General features: G+C 39.2%; 1 protein-coding gene across 1 annotated transcript in view; it reads left to right on the top strand.

The window, feature by feature from the left end:
- qsox2 (quiescin Q6 sulfhydryl oxidase 2) overlaps positions 1 to 19,579 on the top strand; it is a 28,018-nt gene that overhangs the window by 7,216 nt on the left and 1,223 nt on the right. Inside the window, exons 2-11 of the mRNA XM_059550005.1 lie at positions 4,525 to 4,625; positions 5,274 to 5,322; positions 5,447 to 5,552; positions 5,750 to 5,840; positions 10,052 to 10,197; positions 10,291 to 10,434; positions 17,531 to 17,660; positions 17,784 to 17,906; positions 18,054 to 18,204; positions 18,437 to 18,625. Coding sequence (XP_059405988.1) covers positions 4,525 to 4,625; positions 5,274 to 5,322; positions 5,447 to 5,552; positions 5,750 to 5,840; positions 10,052 to 10,197; positions 10,291 to 10,434; positions 17,531 to 17,660; positions 17,784 to 17,906; positions 18,054 to 18,204; positions 18,437 to 18,625 — 1,230 coding nt within the window. The remainder of the gene's footprint in view (positions 1 to 4,524; positions 4,626 to 5,273; positions 5,323 to 5,446; positions 5,553 to 5,749; positions 5,841 to 10,051; positions 10,198 to 10,290; positions 10,435 to 17,530; positions 17,661 to 17,783; positions 17,907 to 18,053; positions 18,205 to 18,436; positions 18,626 to 19,579) is intronic.

A 19,579-nucleotide genomic window follows, 5' to 3' on the forward strand; every position in this document is an offset into this window, starting at 1 on the left:
TTTGTGGACCTCACAAATGCGTGTGCCATTATAATATCACAGGGTACAGTATATATGTTCTGGAATGCCATGCCTTGCTTTTCCTCTTCATTGGACTGGGAAGGAAGGGGTCGTAATGGCCTTTGGATGACTAACGTTGCGAGGACAATTCTTCTGTTGAATGCTTTCAGTCTGCCTTTGTTGCCACAAGCTGTCGGCTGGGTGGTTCGTGAGTGGCCGCCTACCAGCTGTTACCTTCACAATGAGGGTCAGATGGCCCTATTGTGAGGATGCGACCCCGCTGTGCATTCCCCCACACATCCCAAAACTGAGAGTCCCACTCTCAGGTGAAGAATAGAGGGCCAAAATGCCCCCGGCTGTCTCTCCTCTCTCTCATCCAAACATTTTTATATCAGCTGACATCTTCACACCCCATCTGCTTCATCTTTCTTACACAGATTTTACAGCTGTTCAGTTTATGAGTTTGCATTAAAAACAAACCACCTGGCTGTGGAAACTCTGTATACAAAGTATGAAATCATGATTTGAGGCAGTACAACTATATTTAGTCTCACAAAGTTTTATGTGAGAGGTTTAATATCTACATTTCCGATGTCAGAGCTCAATGTAATGCATCAACGATTTTAGGCTACCTGCCAGAGGTCCTTTTACCTCTCCACTTAGGCTATCTGGCATATGTTCTGGGTGCCAGTATGGATGAAACATTCAGTGTGGACATCTGCTTGTGTTTTACAACACAAATCAAGAAATATTACTGGGCACAAGTCTCTACAAATGCTCTTCTACCTCTTCACTTTAGGCCTGATGTGAAATGTCTAAAAACAGCATTATTGAACAGAAAAAAAAGTATTGACATAATTTAGTACTTCATCACTTGATTTAATTTGGGGATATTTCACCCAAATAGTAAAAATAATGTCATTATTTGCTCATGTCTTTCCTGACCCATTAGACATTTGTTCATCTTTGAAACACTGATGAACATTTTTAATGAATGGGAAATTTATGTCACTCTATTAAAAGTCAGTTATTTACTGTATGGAAGCCCGTTTCCGCCACAGTTGAGAAAAATATGATTCTGTAGGTCATAATATTGAGAAACTTTCTCATAATAATGACTTTGTATCTCCTTATATTGAGAAACTTTCTCGTAATAATGAATTCATATCTCCTTATATTGAGAAACTTTCTTGTAATAAGGAGAAAACTTATCATAATATTGACTTATTTTCTGTAATGATGAGAAACTTTTTTTATAATAATGAGAAACTTTCTCGTTAGAATGAGAAACTTTTTCGAAATTCAATTCAAGTTTATTTGTATAGCGCTTTTTACAATACAAATCGTTACAAAGCAATTTTACATAAAATTAAGTTTCTACAATATTTAGTAGTAGCTTATTCGGTTGTTAAGTGATGACGTAAGAAGCCCTGTTTCTGGGTCTAAGCCTCAACTCGCTTCACTTGAGAATATAAACTCAGCAGCCGTTTATGAAGACTGTTTATTCATATTAATAATTTAAGCTATACGCTTTCAAACGTACGGTGTACACTACAGTCTCTGTGCTCAAAGCGTCCCAAACACAATTAATTGTTATATATATTTTTGTATATTTATATTTTCATTGTCTGGCTATCTGGGACTTCGGTATGGAGTTAAAGGTTAAGATTATAACTTTTTTGCTAGTATTGTATCACATTGTGAGTTTATTTTTGCACCTTTGGTTGTTTTCTCATAGTAACTGATAGAGCGTTTTGACACGGAAGCGCTGCTATGTGACGTCAGACTTAACAACCGAATAAGTGGTGACTGTCAGTTTGTGCACGTATGACAGGATTTTTCAGAAAAATTAATACAAGACGTAGTCAGCCAGACGATGAACATTATTAACAGCAATTATTATGATGCAGTCACACTTGTAGCAATATTTGTTAGTTCTGGTGTTCTGAAATGACTTGATACATACATCTGAATGTAGTCTTTTGTTAATTTGTAGCATTTACAAATAAGTTACTCTGCCAGCATGATAGTTCATGGCTTCAGATTAATCGAAATCGAATCGAAATCGCAATTTGAGACGTTGCGATTTCCTAATCGCAAAAGCCTGCAATGTGGACGCGATATTATTCTGTTCCTGAGCATATGCATGACTGTCAGTCTTCAGTGACAGTCTTACTAACCAATAGAGTGAGCGCACCTCCGTTCTCCCCAATCAGCATTGCTCTAGCCAACTGTGTAAACGCCCACCATTATAAAAAACACGGAAAGCAGGAGAGAGACAAACATAGACAGTAAAAGAAATTGACACAGCGACCCCATTGAAACACAATTGAGACAAGTGAAGCCCATTTTTAGCTATTTTTAGCACTTCCGTTTCTGATGCACAGACTCAAACTAAGCTTGATGACGTCAGCAACCTGTCTGACAGATTTAAATCTTCTAGTAGCTGTGCGTGCAAACTGCCATCGTTAATCTTGCAGAGACGACAAGCTTGAGCGGGGAGTTCTTTGGCGTGAGTGAGCAGGAGTAAGTATTCTGATTAATTATTTTGTATAGTATTTTAAAATGTAACGCCAGTACGCCATATTAAGTTAATTGCCTGCGAGCTTCTCCTCCTGTCTGTACGGTAATTTCTCTACTGTGCGACAGACAGTCGAGTGGTTATGACGCAATCGTTAGCATATTTTGACAAAAACTGTTTCTACGGGGCCATAATGTAACATAGAAGGTAATGGAGCCCTTAATACATTGTCGTGTATCTTTAGAAATAAATAATGGACAAATAGAGTCTTTAAACGCCTCAGATGTAAAGTTATTCGCTGTCAAAGTGATGCCAAAATGAATAGGAGTCAATGGGATGCTAACGCAAGTGAAGTTCTGCTACAAGATGGCAGCACCCGGCCGACTTCAACTTCCGGTCGGCTTCCTTGCCGCCTGGAGACAAAGTGGGATTATGGTGTCTACAGGGTCAGGTTAGGCAAATTAAAACTAAAGAAAAACGTTACGTAACTTAAGCTTTGAAAAGACAGACAACGAACAAAAAAGATAATTTACAAGAGCTGCGTCACAATGCATATCAAGAGATTAACGATGGCAGTTTGCACGCACAGCCACTAGAAGATTTACATCTGTCAGACAGGTTGCTGACGTCATCAAGCTTAGTTTGAGTCTGCGCGTCAGAAACGGAAGTTCTAAAAAACGCTAAAAATGGGCTTCACTTGTCTCAATTGAGTTCCAATGGGGTCGCTGTGTACATTTATTTTACTGTCTATGACTTTAGGATTCAAAAACACACTTCAGGAGACTACGTGTGACGTCACGGACACTACGTCCATGTTTTTATACAGTCTATGGTCACAATGCATATAAAGAGAATCTCTTATTGCATGTTCGCTACTCCCCATTCAGAAGACCGCACACACAGCCCTTGTTTATGAATGCTCCTACTCGCTCCTCTCTTCCCCACGCGGCGCGAATGAGACGTTCACACTTGCCGCACTCACGCAGCCGGTTTCGTAGGCTCGGCCCTGCACCGCAAAATCTCCATGAGCGCATCTGCAGTATGTATGAGGCTCGACGCACGCGCGCAACCTGTGTCGACTCGCGCCTGGCTCCGCATTTAAAATTAATGTAAATTCAGTCTAACTGCTTGCTAATTTCACTTGAATGAAATGAAACATTCAGCACATTTCCACTTGTTCTTTAAATCCCAAATACAGTGTAACATTACTGCTGGTTTCGTCTGGTCAGAGGAAAACTGGCCCCCCAACTGTCTGAGCCTGGTTTCTCCCAAGGTTTTTTCTCCATTCTGTCACCGATGGAGATTTGGTTCCTTGCCGCTGTCGCCTCTGGCTTGCTTAGTTGGGGTCACGTCATTTACAGAGATATCGTTGACTTGATTGCAAATGAATGCACAGAGACTATTTAAACTGAACTGAGATGACATCACTGAATTCAATGATGAACTGCCTTTAACTGTCATTTTGCATTATTGACACACTGTTTTCCTAATGAATGTTGCTCAGTTGCTTTGACGCAATGTATTTTGTTTAAAGCGCTATATAAATAAAGGTGACTTGACTTGACTTTGCGGTATTCCTGTATGATTTTTCATTATTTCAAGAAAGTTTCTCATTATTACAAGAAACTTAGTCATAATTATGAGAAACTAATTAGGAGAATGTTTCTCAATATAACGAGATGTTTATATCTGAATAAAAGCCTAAATGAAATCTATTCATCATATTAAGCAATTCTGTGACTAGAAGATTTGGTTTAAAACTCAAACTCATATTCATATGCATTGGTGGAATGGACTTTCTGTAGAGAGACAAAAAATCTTTCAGGTTTCATTCAGAATATTTTCAATTGTTGTTAAATGATAAATAAATGTCTTATGGGTTTGGAACAGTGGGTGGGGGGATTGGGCGGGGTACTTGACAGAATGACAGAATTTCTCTTTAATGTTAGATTTGCATTGTTTTGTGTTTTTGAAAAGTGCGATGTGTCTCTCTACTCTCATAGACTGGGCACAGGCCATTCAGATAGGAGTTCTGGATTGTGCTCATGAGAAGAACTTCGACATCTGTAAGGAGTTTGGAATCCACTTCTATCCCACCTTCAGGGTATGTTTGTACAAATGATCTTATTTTTTCTTTCAGCAGATTAAACTTAAATAAAGTAAATCATAACAAGAGTTGTGCGATATGTGAAAAAAATAAAAATAATTTAATAACATTTTAAATATTAAAGTCTTTATGAGTGAGTCAATGAGATATTCATTCAGTAGTTCCATTAAAACAACTGATTCATTCAGGAATGAAAAAAATAGATTCTTTATGAATTGGTCTATGCTGTACATCAATAATGTTCATATATATTAAGGATGATTTATAGGAATCACCCAGTCATCTAGTTGTCTATTCACAGACAATTAGGCAAACTGACTGGATTATTTAGACTTAGATTATTATTATTTTTTATTTAGCTTTTTAGATTTTAATAAGCATGCTGACAGTCTGTTATACTGTGTTTGCGAGTTCTAAAACTTTTTGGAATTGTTTTATCTTTGAATTTGTGCTCACCCTTATCAAATTTCTTGTTGCCAGAAAAATGTCTGATTAAGACACTGTAAAAATTGACGTATACAGTATAGGACATGTTTTATTGTTTTAGGGGTTTAATTTGGGAATAATTTCTTCTTCTTTTTCTCTCTCTCTCTCTCTCTCTCTCTCTCTCTCTCTCTCTCTTTTTTTATTTTTATTTTTTTTTAGTATTTTAAGGCACATGACACCACAAATGATTATGGGAAGACATATCATGGTAGGTTTAATCATTTTAGCTCTGATTAGAATTTAAGCTTTTGTCGATTATTATTGTTGAAGTGATTGTAAATATTGTGGAACTAACTTGAATTTCTGATTTTGTTTTATTTGTACACTGATAGGGGCTGACAGAGAGCTTCAGACAGTGAGGCAGTTGATGGTGAACTTTGTACAAAACCACACAAAACATGACTGGCCTGTGGGCTGCCCTCCCCTTGAACCTGTCAGGTGCCCAAATCTACATTATTACTACCCATTTTAAATCATCTTCACATACACGTTCAATTTCAATTTCAGCCATTTGTAATATTTAACATTTTCCTGTCTCCAGCTTTCAGATGGAAATTAGGAATGTTTTAGGGCTTCATTTCTAGACATAAATGGAGTTTTCTATTTAGAGACACTTTGTTTGTCATCTGTTACAGGTCTGAGGAGATTCTATCCTTAATGGGGAAGAAAACAGAGTTCTATACTGCAGTTATAGTTGAGGATGAAGACTCTTATATTGGAAGAGAGGTATGAAAAGTGATTGTCAATTAATCTGGTTTTGTAGGACATAAAGCAGTATGAGATCGGATGTTGTGATTTACTCACCCATGTCTTTCCATATTGATCTTTGATTCTTATTAGTCAATGTTATGTTTATCAGCCAATCAATTTTCAGTTCATTTATATAGAATTAAAGCAGGCACAAATGTACACGTACACTACAGCCCTGCTGAATGACAGTTTTTTCTCAGTGCTGTAAGCGTGGCATTGTAGCACTGGTGGGCAATTTGTTGTCGTAAGCATTCACTTTAGATGAGGCATAGCTAAATTCATATATATGTGCCATTTTCTTTTATTGATATTAAATTAACTATAATGTGTCCATTCAAGGGTAACTATAGTAATTCTGTTGAATCGGTGTGCAGCTAGGAGTGGAAAAAATGCAAATGCATGTAAAAGAAAATAATTAATGGCAAGAGACTTTTTGAAAAATAAATATGGCAATTGGTCTCAGTTTCCATGATCTATGCACCACTATTTCAAATCAGCATGACTTTCTTCTTCCACTGAGCACAAAAGTAAAAAAAAACTAATAAGGAGAATTTTTGCTCTATGTCCAGACTGCTCTTTACCATTACATAAATGTAGATATACACTGTAAACCTCCAAAAATATTATATTATAAAAGTAAACACACCTAAAGTCTTTTGTAGTAGATGCTACAATCAAATTACCAGGAAACACAAATACACAGAAATGTCTGCAAATAAAGTTCTCCTGTGTAACATGACTGTTGTATTGTTTTAGAAAACGTCTCTATTATGGTATTGATACCCTCGTTTACTGAAGGAGGGAAACGGATACATCACGTAGGTGACCGATGAATTGGGATATTGCTTCGATAGACCAATCTACTTCGAGTGTAAACTAAACGAGCCAATGCACATTGGCATGCAATTATTGCATCCAGCTGCAGCTTATCACAGAGTGAGTATAAGAAGGCAGCAGGTGCAATGTATACCAGGTTTTCACTGAAAACAACGAATTGGGATTCCCTACCAAAGCAACAAGTAGTTCCATTCACCATTGTCGAAGCAATACCCACTCAGTGAGATTGGATAACACTGGGAAAACTTACCCGTTCCACTTGGAACAGGGACGCTCCGGAAGCTCCATCCTTCCTGAAGGAGGTCTTGGGAGCAAATACACATATGAGCATCGGTTTAGGTGCATATGGAAATTTGGAGGTGATTGAAACCCTCTAGGAAAATGACTAAAAAAGTCTGCCGGGGAAACACGGACTCTAAGACTATACCGTGGACTTTACACATATGGGATCCACCTGGCGCCGGATGCTCCACCATGTCTGGCTTCTGAATGGACAGAGGAGCTCGACAGGGTCTACAGTACGGACACTCTGGAGTAGTTTTAGCAAGCTGACACTAAACAGGGGCCTCTCAGTGCCACTACCCATTTGAGGTGAGAACACAGGAGGATACTGGCTCCACATAAACACTATAGAATCTATCAAACGTTCTGGGGGGTCGGCCATTCTTCAAATATCTGTCAGTGAGGCGCCACAAGCCAGTACCTTAGAGGATGCAACACTTCTAGTTGAGTGAGCTCGCAACCTGAATGGGCAGGGCACACCCTGTGCTTCATAAGCCAGGGTGATGGCATCCACAATCCATTGGGCCATCCTCTGCTTAGAGATGGCCTTCCCCTTCTGCTGGCCTCCGTAACGGACAAAGAGCTTGTCTGAGGTCCTAAAGCTTTGTGTCCGGTCTACGTAGCATCTCAGGGCTCGGACAGGACAGAGCAAAGCTAGGGCTGGGTCTGCCTCCTCCGAGGGCAGCACTTAAAGGTTCCACCTGATCCCTGAAGGGAGTAGTGGGAACCTTTGGCACATCGCCGGGCCGGGGCCTCAGAATTACTTGGGAGTCAGCCAGCCCAAACTGTAGGCATGAATTGTCAACCGAAAATGCATGCAGGTCCCCTGCCCGCTTGATGGAGGCCAGTGCAAGCAGAAGCAGAGTTTTCAATGAAAGTAACTTTAGCTCCACTGAGTGCAAAGGCCCAAATGGTCTCTGTAGTGATTAAGCACTAGAGATAGGTCCCAAGACGGTATTGAGGGGGGCCGGGAAGGATTTAACCTCCTGGCCCCTCTAAGGAACCTGATTACCAGGTTATGCTTACCCACTGACTTCCCTTTTACGGGGTCATGGTATGCAGCAATCGCAGCAACCTGGACTTTAAGGGGGGAGGGAGACAGCCTTCGCTCCAGCCCATGCTGCAAAATGGAAAGCACAACCTGGATCAGGTATCTCCAGGGGTCTTCTCGATGAGAATAACACCACTCAGTGAACAGGTTCCAGTTCAAGGCGTAAGCGTGTCTCGTAGACTGCGTCAACTACTTCTTGGGGTAGGTCACCTAGAACGAGACAAAGTTTCCAGAGGTCTGGACATGGGTGCCATAGGGTGCCCCATCTCTGAGTCCATAGATCGAGGAGCACTAGTTTGGGGAACCAGGTCCCAGTTGGCCAATACGGCGCCACAAGCAAGGCCTACTCCTTGTCCTCCCTGAGCTTGCACAGTGTCTGTGGGAGAAGGCTCCCTGGGGGAAACGCATGCTTGTGCAGGCCCCGCAGACTGGAGAGAGGTCTAAGTGTGCGGTGCAACACTTGATTCAACATGTTGGCAGAGGGTGTGTGAGTAGGGACATTGTTGATGCTCTCGAACTGCCCACTGCTGCCGACTGGTGAAGGAGGAAGATGAGTGAGGTCTGGTGTTGGGCCGTCGACAACTCTCCGTGCCTTCCTGGGACCCAGAGATAGTGAAAACTGCTCTTTTGTTCAGAATTTGGGATGGGGTAAAACATTTACATTTACATTTAATCATTTAGCAGACGCTTTTATCCAAAGCGACTTACAAATGAGAACAATAGAAGCAGTCAGGTCAACAAGAGAACAACAACAGTATACAAGTGCCATGACAAGTCTCAGTTAGTCTAGTATAGAACGCCTAGCCAGGTTTTTTTTTTTTTTTTTTTATGAAAAGACAAGAAAAGGAAAAGGGCTAGTATTAGTTGGTTAATTGCTGTCGAAAAAGATGAGTCTTTAGATGTAAAACAAAACAAAAGACTCTCTGCCCGGCCCTCCTCTGGGGGAAGGAGTGGTGCTCTAACCATCTCCTGAAGAGCAGATCCCTCCATCTCTGGGTCACCTCTCTCAGGGCCACCTGCTCTACTGCTTACCACCAGGTTTAACGGGGGCCTGGACAGGAGGGGCGGCCTACGTACACCCGGCTCCATGATGCTGCTTGGCTGGAGGCTGTTGCGGATGCTGCGCAGGGGCTGATGCAGGGGGCCGCTGCGGTCAGCGGACGGGTGGAGGCAGCAGATGCCTGCCAGGGCAGGATGTGTCGGATCCCCTCAGTCTACTTCTGTGCAGCCAAGAACTGCTGGGTAAAGCTCTCGACCTCATCGCCAAATAGGCCGGTCTGGGACACAGGGGCGTAGAGGAACCATACCTTGTCGGAGTCCATCATGTCTGCCAAACACAGTCAGAGATGTGTTCCTGGACCACAAGCGTGGACATCGCACGACCCAGGGAACTGGCAGTGACCTTCGTCGCTTGAAGTCAGTTTCAGTTCAGAATTCTTTTAGAACTGCTGGATTTACTGAGAACCAGCGCGGGCCACCCCTAGAAACCAATCTACCTGGGCCGCAGCTCCATCTTCCCACATGGGGAACATGAGTCATCCACAAAAGCCACCTCAGCGTGTTTAATGTGCATTGGCTCATTTAGTTTAGACTCAAAGAGATTGGTCTACCCAATTCGTCGTCACTGACATGACATCGAGAGTGACGGACTGAAAAGGGAACCTACATGACACTTTTATTGCACTTGATGGATGTAGTCTACCTTTACTGAATTAACCAGTGGCTCTCACTAAATATTTTTTATATTTACAAAATCATAAATAAAATGCTAAAAACAATAAAAAAAAATTAAGATTGATTTTGTTTTGTTTTAGATTGGATAGCCTTTAAATGTTGCCTTAGACAATCCAATAAACCAAACTCCTTTTGTGTTCCATGGAAAAAGGAAAATAACACGGGTTTCAAAAGATGAGTGGGTGAGAATATGATGATCTAAATGACCCCTTTAGGCATGTAAGTAGTGATATAGCTAGAATTGTAATGCTCTAATTTAATGTTTTGTGCTCTTTTTAACTAGGCAATTTTGGACCTAATGCCATATGAGGGTTTGGCAGTGAAGAGAGCTCTGAGCTCAGACAAACGTCTAATGGAGAAACTAGGGATAAGTTCAGTTCCCTCAGCATACCTCTTCTATCCCAACAGCACACACACTGTCATGAATGTGTAAGTTAAGTCTCTGCTGAATACATTCTAATCTGACTATCAAAAAGAGGTCCTGTTCATGTGCATTTGATGCTTTTTTGTTTTTGTTAACAGTCAGAAGAGGCTACGCTTTTTCTTCTCCTCCTTCCTAAAACTCCTCCCTGGAGTTCACCGAAAACAGTCCACCTCGTCCCTGCAACGTCCTCAGCCTGGGAATAATGGACAGGGAACCCAGGTGGAATGGAAAGAGTTTGAAAAGTGAGTTTGTATTGATATTTACACTACTGTTCAAAAGTTTGTCAACAAGGACAGCTTAAATTCACAGAAATCAAAGGATTTTAATTAAAAAAATGCAGTTGATTTGAACTTCATCAAAAAAAAAATGTATCATGGTCTCCACAAAAATATTAAGCGGCAACTGTTGTTAAGAAATATTTCTTGAGCAGTAAATCCGCATATTAGATTTCTGAAAGATCATGTGACACTGAAGTAGGGCTGTGCGATTTAATCGAAATTGTAATAAAAACGTGATTTGAGTGTGCGAATCAATCAGAATGCAGCGCACCTAAGTGGAGCATGAGAACAGACTGGGCATATGCCTAACTCCAGGTTCACACACTCTGTCTGTGATGCATAGCCTTTTTTTGAGCCCATGTTAATAGGCCTGTCGCGATAGTCGATAAATCAATTAATCGCACAAAAAAAAAGAGCTCTAAGTTTTTCGGCCGCAATAATTTATTTATTTTAATTTTTTCAAATTTTATAAAAAAAAATTAACATGTTATGATGTGGGGTTAGTCTGGATCGCAGCCGTGGACAGCCCGCGGTAGAAAACACCCTCTCCGATGGCACAGATGTCCTGGGAAAAAAGAGATAACTTCTTGATAGAGTGGCCAGCTTTGGGAAGCGCCTCTCATTTGCATGTGAATGTTTGCGTCTCAAGGGATATTGCATTGTACTTGCACTACTGCTTTATTTTAATACCGCGTAGCATTAATTTTGCAAGTAACTTCGTTGCCCTTTCTGTCGAAATGGGCCTACATTTCACATGCTTCATTTGGCTTACTCAGCTAAATATGTCTGTAGACGTGTGGTTGCGTGTGTCAATGCGCCCAGTGAGTTAACACACACACACACATGCATGCGCTCGCGTCGTTTTCTTTCCAAAGCGCTCAGGCAGTTGCGCTCCTGAGGCGTTTGTCGTTGCTAAGCATCCATCAGCTGCGATATCCGTTACAACAAGGGAATTTCAGCAATGGATTTCCACCACAGAAAAACCCTTGCTGGAACTCTGCTACTAGATTTATTTTCGTAGAAAAGTAAAAAACTCTGCAGTGTATGGATGCACCCCATTTTTCAAAAACAACGGGGAATTTCACCCCAAAGGAAGATGATTGAGTTTGTTCTTTTCACATGACCTGGAGCGCTTTCTGAAAAGCTGAGATGTTTTTAACTAGATGCGGCGCGGATGTGCCTGGAAAAAACGAGCGCGTTGTGAGCGCGTAGCGAGCGCATTGTGAGCGCGTCGCTTCCATTATAAGCGCGCATTTGAAATAACGAACTTGACCACAAAAAAGATGTGATATGTGAACGGCCCCTTCATCGGTCAAAATGTTTACTTTTGGTTAATGCGGTATGCGTGCTCATACTGGAAGAGACGCGTGCTTGTTGTTTCCAGGTGCGTCTGCACCACATCTAGTTAAAAACAACTCAGCTGTTTAGAATGACGCAAGTGCACCAGGTCATGTGAAAAGAACCAACTCAATCAGCTTCCCTCAGGGTGAAAATACCCATTGTTTTTGAAAAACGTGCACCAAAACACTACAGAGTTTTATTTTACTTTTCTTCGTATATAAATCTTGTAGCAGAGTTACAGCAAGGGTTTTTCGATGGTGGAAATCCATTACTGAAATGTCCTTGTTGTAACGGATATTGCAGCTAATGGATGCTTAGCAATGACAGACGACTTAGGAGCGCAACTGCACGAGCGCTTTGGAATGGAGTGCGCGCTGTATGTGTTAACTGGGCTTGTTGACACACACAACCACACGCCTATAGACCGACATATTTAGCTGAGCAAGCCAAATGAAGCGAGCGAAAAGAAGGCCAATTTCGAAGTTACTTGCAAAATATGTTACGTGTATATTTATTATATAATATTATATTATTATATAATTAATATTTTTCCCGGGACATCTGTGCCATCGGAGAGTGATTTCTCTGTGAGCTGTCCACAGGCTGTGCTTCAGACTAACCCCACATCGCATCATGACATAGATACAGACGGTTGGTCTGGGAACGGCCCTTCACGTGATGTGAATTTAGCCCGTGGGGGAAAACATTGCCTTGGCGCCAATTGAAATACACGGGACAATCATGCCGAAGAGTTGCTGTGTCGTTTTCTGTACCGCCAATAAACTAACAAATTATGAATTGAAGTTCTACATCCTTCCTAATAAACATACAGAGCCGGAAAGGATGACAAAATGGCTACAAGCAATAAGTTGTGAGGATGATCAAGGGAAGTTGTGGAATCCCAAGACTAAGCATGTGTATGTGTGCAGTCGGCATTTCATCACAGGCAGGCTATATTAACATAGTGTTCATTATTAACGTTATCAAAACTGTGTAAGGTTGTTTCAGAAAGTGGCATGCATGTATAATTAGCATTCTATCTAATTAGCATAGCACAATCATTCTACCTGAAGCAAAACTATGTAACGTTAGCCTAGTGTCGAACGTAAACCCACTCAAAAAAGCGTGTGTACACGTAACAACTTAGTTTTGTGTCAGAACTTTTACACTTTCATTCATAAATTCACCCCGTCTCTGTTTGCGAAACGATTGAATCGCGGAATCCATTCAAAAATAGAACTTGCTGTATAAAGCAGAACGTCACGGAATTTGGCTATTTTTGAATGAATACATCTACATTAGGGCTGTAAAATGAATCAAATATCGATATGGACTAGTGTATATAAATATTAAAGTTAAAAGAGACTACAATTGTTCTACGTGTCTCTGGGAATGAGTGCTCAATATGTGCATTTTTGTCATTCAGATACACACGATGTTCGCAGTGTTTTCCCCCACGCCGACTCCGCCCTCAACACGCCTCCAGCTATGACTAGATGCCTACTGTATGTATGCTACATTATTTAAATAAAAATAGAAAAAAATTATCGCGGCCGAAAATAATATCATGCTTCTTTTTTTTTTATCGTGCAATTAATTGATTTATCGACTATCGCGACAGCCCTAGTCCAGCAAAATTTGTTATCGTAACAGGCCTACATGTTAACGGATCAGAACGTTCACACTGCATGCGGTAAAAGATGAGAACAGAAAAGGTTATAAATAGAAAGGTGTAAAAAGATAAAAAAGTCAAAATAATCATTTAATAAAGATATCAAACAAAATGTCTAGACATATGGCAAAAAAAATAAAAAAATTAATAAACCCGTGCCCAGGGATTTTGTTCTGTCTTTTTGATATGCGTTGTTCATAGAGCTCACTGTAGCGGTGCTTCAGGTGTTATATTTTTTGCCCAATATATTTATTGATAGATTGCACATTATTTTAATGTGCTTTTGCATTACAATAATGTGCCCTTGTTGCTGTTTCTGAACCGCATACACATAGGGCTGGGCGATATACAAAAAAAAAATTATATCTCGATATTGTCAAAAGTTTTACGATATTCGATATATATCTTGATATGTTTGCATTTGCATTTAAATAATAAAAAATAAAACATGATTTTCTTTTGCCCATTAAAAAAAATATATATATATTTAGATTAAACAGCTAATTTTAGCAGTTAAAAAATCTAGACCAAGAGATCACTTACTGCTTTTTATTAAATGAATACATGTAGGCCTAAATGTAACTGAAGCAGTGCAAATTAAGTAACAGTTACAGAAAGTGCATTCTGTCAACTTTTTAGTGCATGCAATTCACAATTTAAACTATGCAACTAGGATAAGTATTTTATTTTAATTTTTTTAACAAGTTTTTAAGCTAAAAACACAAGTCTGTCAACTGTCTGTGGTTTTAAGAGAAGCTCTGTGGCATGAAACTATGTTCCTACTGACACTAAAAACCCTCTTAGATGGGGAGCTAGTTGCTGAAGCACATAGCAATTTCTTATATATAAATATATATAAATGAATACCAAAGACTTTTGCATTCTCTCTGTCTATATTATGGAAACTGGTAAACATATCAGTGAAATTCCCCAATAGTAATTCCAAATGGCCATAGCCTATGTTTCTCTATTCAAACATCAGCGGTTGAGTAAGTGCATTTATTTTGCGATCACAAACGCAAACAATACAGTTGAGATCTCACGACAGAACACAGACCGGCTGAACGACGCTTTCATTAGATCACTCAATTCCAGCTTGTTAGTGTTTTCAGATTATCGTCGGCGGCTCTTCCGCAATGAGGAGTGAGCACGTGCGCATGGTTGCCAGATTGCTTAAAATAAGCAAACACCGGGCAGAAAATGTATCCTTGTAACAGTGGAGCTCTGATTCGGAGATTTAAACTCTTGTTATCTGGCAACCGTATCATTACAGCTCTCGTAGTAGAGGGGCATAGAGCAGTCAGCACAGGTTCCTTTTTTGGACATTCGGCGCGTTCTTTTGGGAAAGTATGCTTGAATTTGAAATATTCGATATTCCCGATATATTCAAATTGTACATCGTCGTCAAAATTATTCCGATATTATCGCTAATATTCGATATATCGCCCAGCCCTACATACACATAACTTACTGTATACGCACTGCAGACGGAGTATGTGTGAACCTTGAAATAGAGCTGAAGATCTTAATTTATGTCATTTTACGCGGGCTCGGGTCGGGGCTCGGGCTTGCGCTCCGATTTGCGAGGTAAACGAGCGGTCATGTGATGTGTTTTGATTAGCACGAGAAAGATGCGAAAAAGAATGCTGAGTAGGTGTAACGGAGGCTTGCCTCTGGCGATTACGTTTTGGTTGCAAAGCAAAGTCTGAAGTTTGGAAAAGTTTTGACCATGTTTATAATAAGAATGAGTGAATGAGTGAATAATGACGCACCATCAGTGAGCGCAGGAACTCACTGAAGACATCTACGGTGGATTCAATCATTTTCCTCCACAAAAACATGTAGACCTAGCCTAATCTCTGTGAGTAAAGGTTTTTCAAATGATAACTAAATATTCATTGAGTCTTAAATGCATAATGTGGACAGAGTATTTACGCTGATGTTGGCATTATTCTTATATTTAATATCATCTGCTAGTGCGAAGCAAATCCCGTGGAGCCTTTCGTTATTGCCAAATACCAATCTTAATTTAAAATTTATCTCAATTTAATTTGTTAAAAATTACTCGTTTTTATTGGTGCGTTGGTCTATTTATAGGTTAAATGAGCCTATGTCTAGAATGCTGAGATGTTACGATGTCACAGAGGACTTATTTTATTTCTTTATTCCAACTTCCAAGTGGTGTAGTCTACGTTAGTTATGAATAAATTGTTAAAACATGTATAAATTACTCATTCTTGAAAAAGGCAAAAGAGCTAGGTGTGTGCGCACATTTGAATAATGTCGGGCTGTAAACGGGTTCGGGCTTTAAAAAAGCTGTCAATCAAAATGTACTTGTCGGGCTCGGGCAGAAATCTGAAATTACAGCTCTACCTTGGAATAAAAATATTGGACAAAAAATATAACACGTGATGCACCGCTACAGTGAGCTCTATGAACAATGCATGGCAAAAAACAGAAAAAAATCCCTGGACATGGGTTTTATTTATTTTTTTTATTATTATTTATTTTTTTGTCTAGACATTTTGTTTGACATTTTTATTTAATGATTATTTTGACTTATGTCTGTTCTAGAGACATGTTACAACTTTTTGATAAAGCTCTCATTGGTTTTCTTTTGGAAATATGTTTAAAATTTATACTGAATGCATTTTTATGACTGTAAAGCATGTCAAGTGTTTCAAAATCGTGATTAAAATCGAAATCGCTAAATTGATCAAAAAATCTTGTTTTTTTTTTTTGTAAAATACAATCATTTTATGTATGTAGCCTATCTATTATCATAATTATTATTAGCTTTATTTAATTTTTTTTAATTCTCTTTGTTTTATTACTTTTAATTCGCTGTAAGAAATCAAATACACTGCTGGACAATAATCAATCATCTGTAATCGATCATTTTTTCCTAATGGCAATTTTATGATCGTTTTATATAGGCTACTACATCCATAGTATTTAACTTTTCCTCTCCATTGGCGAATGATAATTCTGAGAGAAAATGCACCAGATGTCTATTTGCTAAAGCAACGAATGCTACTTTCATGCATCTGATTAGCAGATAAACCTTGAACTCTTATTTCAAGGTCGTTGTTAATGCTGTGGTTATTTTGACAGTTTCTTTCGTACATTCAGTTCATCAGCATTGTTAAAACAAATTTATCATTCAATGGAACTGTGTGTATGATTTAGACACTTAGATTTCTGCTCCGTCCATGCAATAAATAGCTTTCGACTGCAGGTTAACCGTAGGTAAGATGCAGAGATCCATTGAAAAACTACAGAAAAGTAAAACTCCTTAACTTAAGTATTACTGGCCATGGGTCCTGATGAGAGATTACACATCACCTGCATCAGAAACGAATTGAGGGCGAGGGCAATCCTGTGACAGTCTCGGGAGGTAATAGTGGAGCGTGTGAAGGAGAGATGCGGCACAAACACTGTTCAAGGTCTCCAATAATTAGTGCATGTAGTAATTTAATGTGTATATATTTGAAAGCATTGAATCGCTGTAGAAATAATGATTCATTCAATTCTTAGCGTTTTAAATTGATTACTGTCCGAGATCGGTGATTCACGATTCAAAAATCATGTTTCAAGATCGATGCATTTGAATCGTCAGGGTTTGTAATCGATGCATCGAGAAAACTAGTGAATCGTTACACCCCTAGTAATGACTGCTGAAAACACATCTTTGCTATCACAGGAATAAATAACATTTTAATATATATTGAAATAGATTATAACAGTTATATTAAATCCCGAAATTGTAATAGTATTTCAGTGTTACTATTATTATTATTTTTTTTACATTATTTTTGATTAATGCAGACGCAGTGAGCACAAGATACTTATTAAAATAAAATAAAAATACTAATTAAATAAATATTTTACCAACCCTAGCCCCAGTAAATTTCTTGTAAAAAGTGACGTAGACCAAATGTCTGCACTCTGCAGTTTAACAGTTTAGAAGATGAACACCCCATAGGTTTTTTTGATTGCTGTTAATTTAACTTTAAGATGAGGTAACCAATATCATTGTTTCTTCAGGTCTAAGGTATACATGGCAGATCTGGAATCTGGTTTGCATTATCTACTGAGGGTTGAATTGGCTACTCACAAGACCTTAGAAGGAGAAGAACTAAAAACTTTCAAGGACTTTGTAACCGTTGTCGCCAAGGTAGCATTGTAACCCAAACACAACATTTTCCTCGCACTTGAGCTGTCTTTTCACACTAGAATTGTTTTCATTAGAGCGTTGAAATTTACAGGTTTATATCTTACTTGGCCCATTTGATTGTAGCTATTTCCAGGTCATCAATCTGTAGTGAAGCTTCTCGAGACATTGCTAGAATGGCTAGTCAGTTTACCTTTGGAGAAGATCCCCTACGATGCTATCCTGGACTTAGTTAACAACAAGATGAGGGTAAGACTGCCACCCACTAAACAACTTATTACATAATACATCTCACAAAGTCTTTTGCCTAATGACATGTGAGCTTCTAGTTGTGTTTTTGTGTATGTGACAGGAGCATAAATCAGTATGTTGGTGCTCTGATTGTATTATTCTCAGATCTCAGGGCTGTACCTGAGTGAGCAAGTGCAGTGGGTTGGATGCCAGGGTAGTAGTGTGGCACTAAGAGGATATCCCTGCTCCCTCTGGACTCTCTTTCACGTTCTGACTGTGCAAGCTGCCAACCGACCCGATGCTCTAGCCAACACTGGTATGAGCAGGGAAATCCCTTCTGAAACATGTTTGAGATGATCTCATCCATTGTTATTGCTATTGTAGATTAGCAAATTGAGACTAAATGTTCACTATAAATAACTCTGTAATATATTTTAAGATGTTGCTGTTTGGTCTGTAGCAAGTAGAGCATTCATTTGGAAGATGTTTTCTATTAGTTCCTGTTCTGCATTGCTACAATTAATTTAAACCCATCTTCTTTCTCTCAGGGTTTGAGGATGATCCCTTGGCAGTGCTTCAAACCATGCGTCACTACATTGGGACCTTCTTTGGTTGCCAGGAGTGTGGGAAACATTTTGAGGAAATGGCTCAGGAGTCTCTGAACCAGGTCAAGTCTGTAGATGATGCCGTTCTGTGGCTATGGAGAAAACACAACCAGGTTAATGCAAGATTGACTGGTAAGATGGAAAAATGCAAATATGCATTAAATTTATCATTAACATTAAATACATTTAAAATTGAAAAGATTGTCATTAGTTCTGTTCTTTTAAACTTTCTATTCATTCAAGAAAAATGTTTCACAGTTTCCACAAAAATATTAAGCAGTGCAACCATTTTCAATGTTAAAAACAATAAGAAATGTTTTTAGAGCAAATCAGCGTATTAGAATGATTTCTGCTGGATCATGTGATGCTAAAGACTGGAGTAATGACTACTGATAAATTCAGCTTTGCCGTTAAATGAATAAATTATAATGACAAATATTCAAATAGAAAACAGTTATTTTAAGTAGTAATAATATTTCAAAATATTCTTGTTTTTACTGTATTTTTGATACAATAAATGCAGCCTTTATGAGCATAGAGACTTGTTTCAAAAACAATAGAGAAATCTTACCAACCCCAAACGTTTTGACTGTAGTGCAGGAAGAAAGGGAAAAAAGGGAAAACTGGGAGGATTAAAGAAAAGAGATAAGAAGGAATTATGGGGAACAGACAGGTGGCAAGAAAGGAACCAAACAGACAGGACAGGAAGGAAGACAAAAGGACTGGAAAGGGGAAAGAAAAATACAGAAAAATGAAAATGAATGGAAAGAAAGAAAAGGAAATAAAATAAACATGAAGGCATATATAAGGACATGAAGTAAGGAAGAAAAAAGCACCAGAGAGAAAGAAAAGGTAATGGAAGAAAGAATGACATTAGAAATGGAAAGAAAAAGAACTGGAACAAAGGATGGGGGGGGGGGTTGAAGGGAGAAAGTAAGAAGGATATGAAGCAAGAAAGCAGAGTGGAGAAGTAAAAAGAAAAAAAAATATTTGGGAAGTAGCAAGGAAAGCAAGTATGCAATTAGGACTGGAAGGGAGAAAGCTAGAGCAGCAGGAAAAACCAAAAGGAGTTGGAAGGAACAAAGG

The sequence above is a fragment of the Carassius carassius genome, chromosome 5, assembly GCF_963082965.1.
Source record: "Carassius carassius chromosome 5, fCarCar2.1, whole genome shotgun sequence".
Classification (NCBI taxonomy): Eukaryota; Metazoa; Chordata; class Actinopteri; order Cypriniformes; family Cyprinidae; genus Carassius; species Carassius carassius.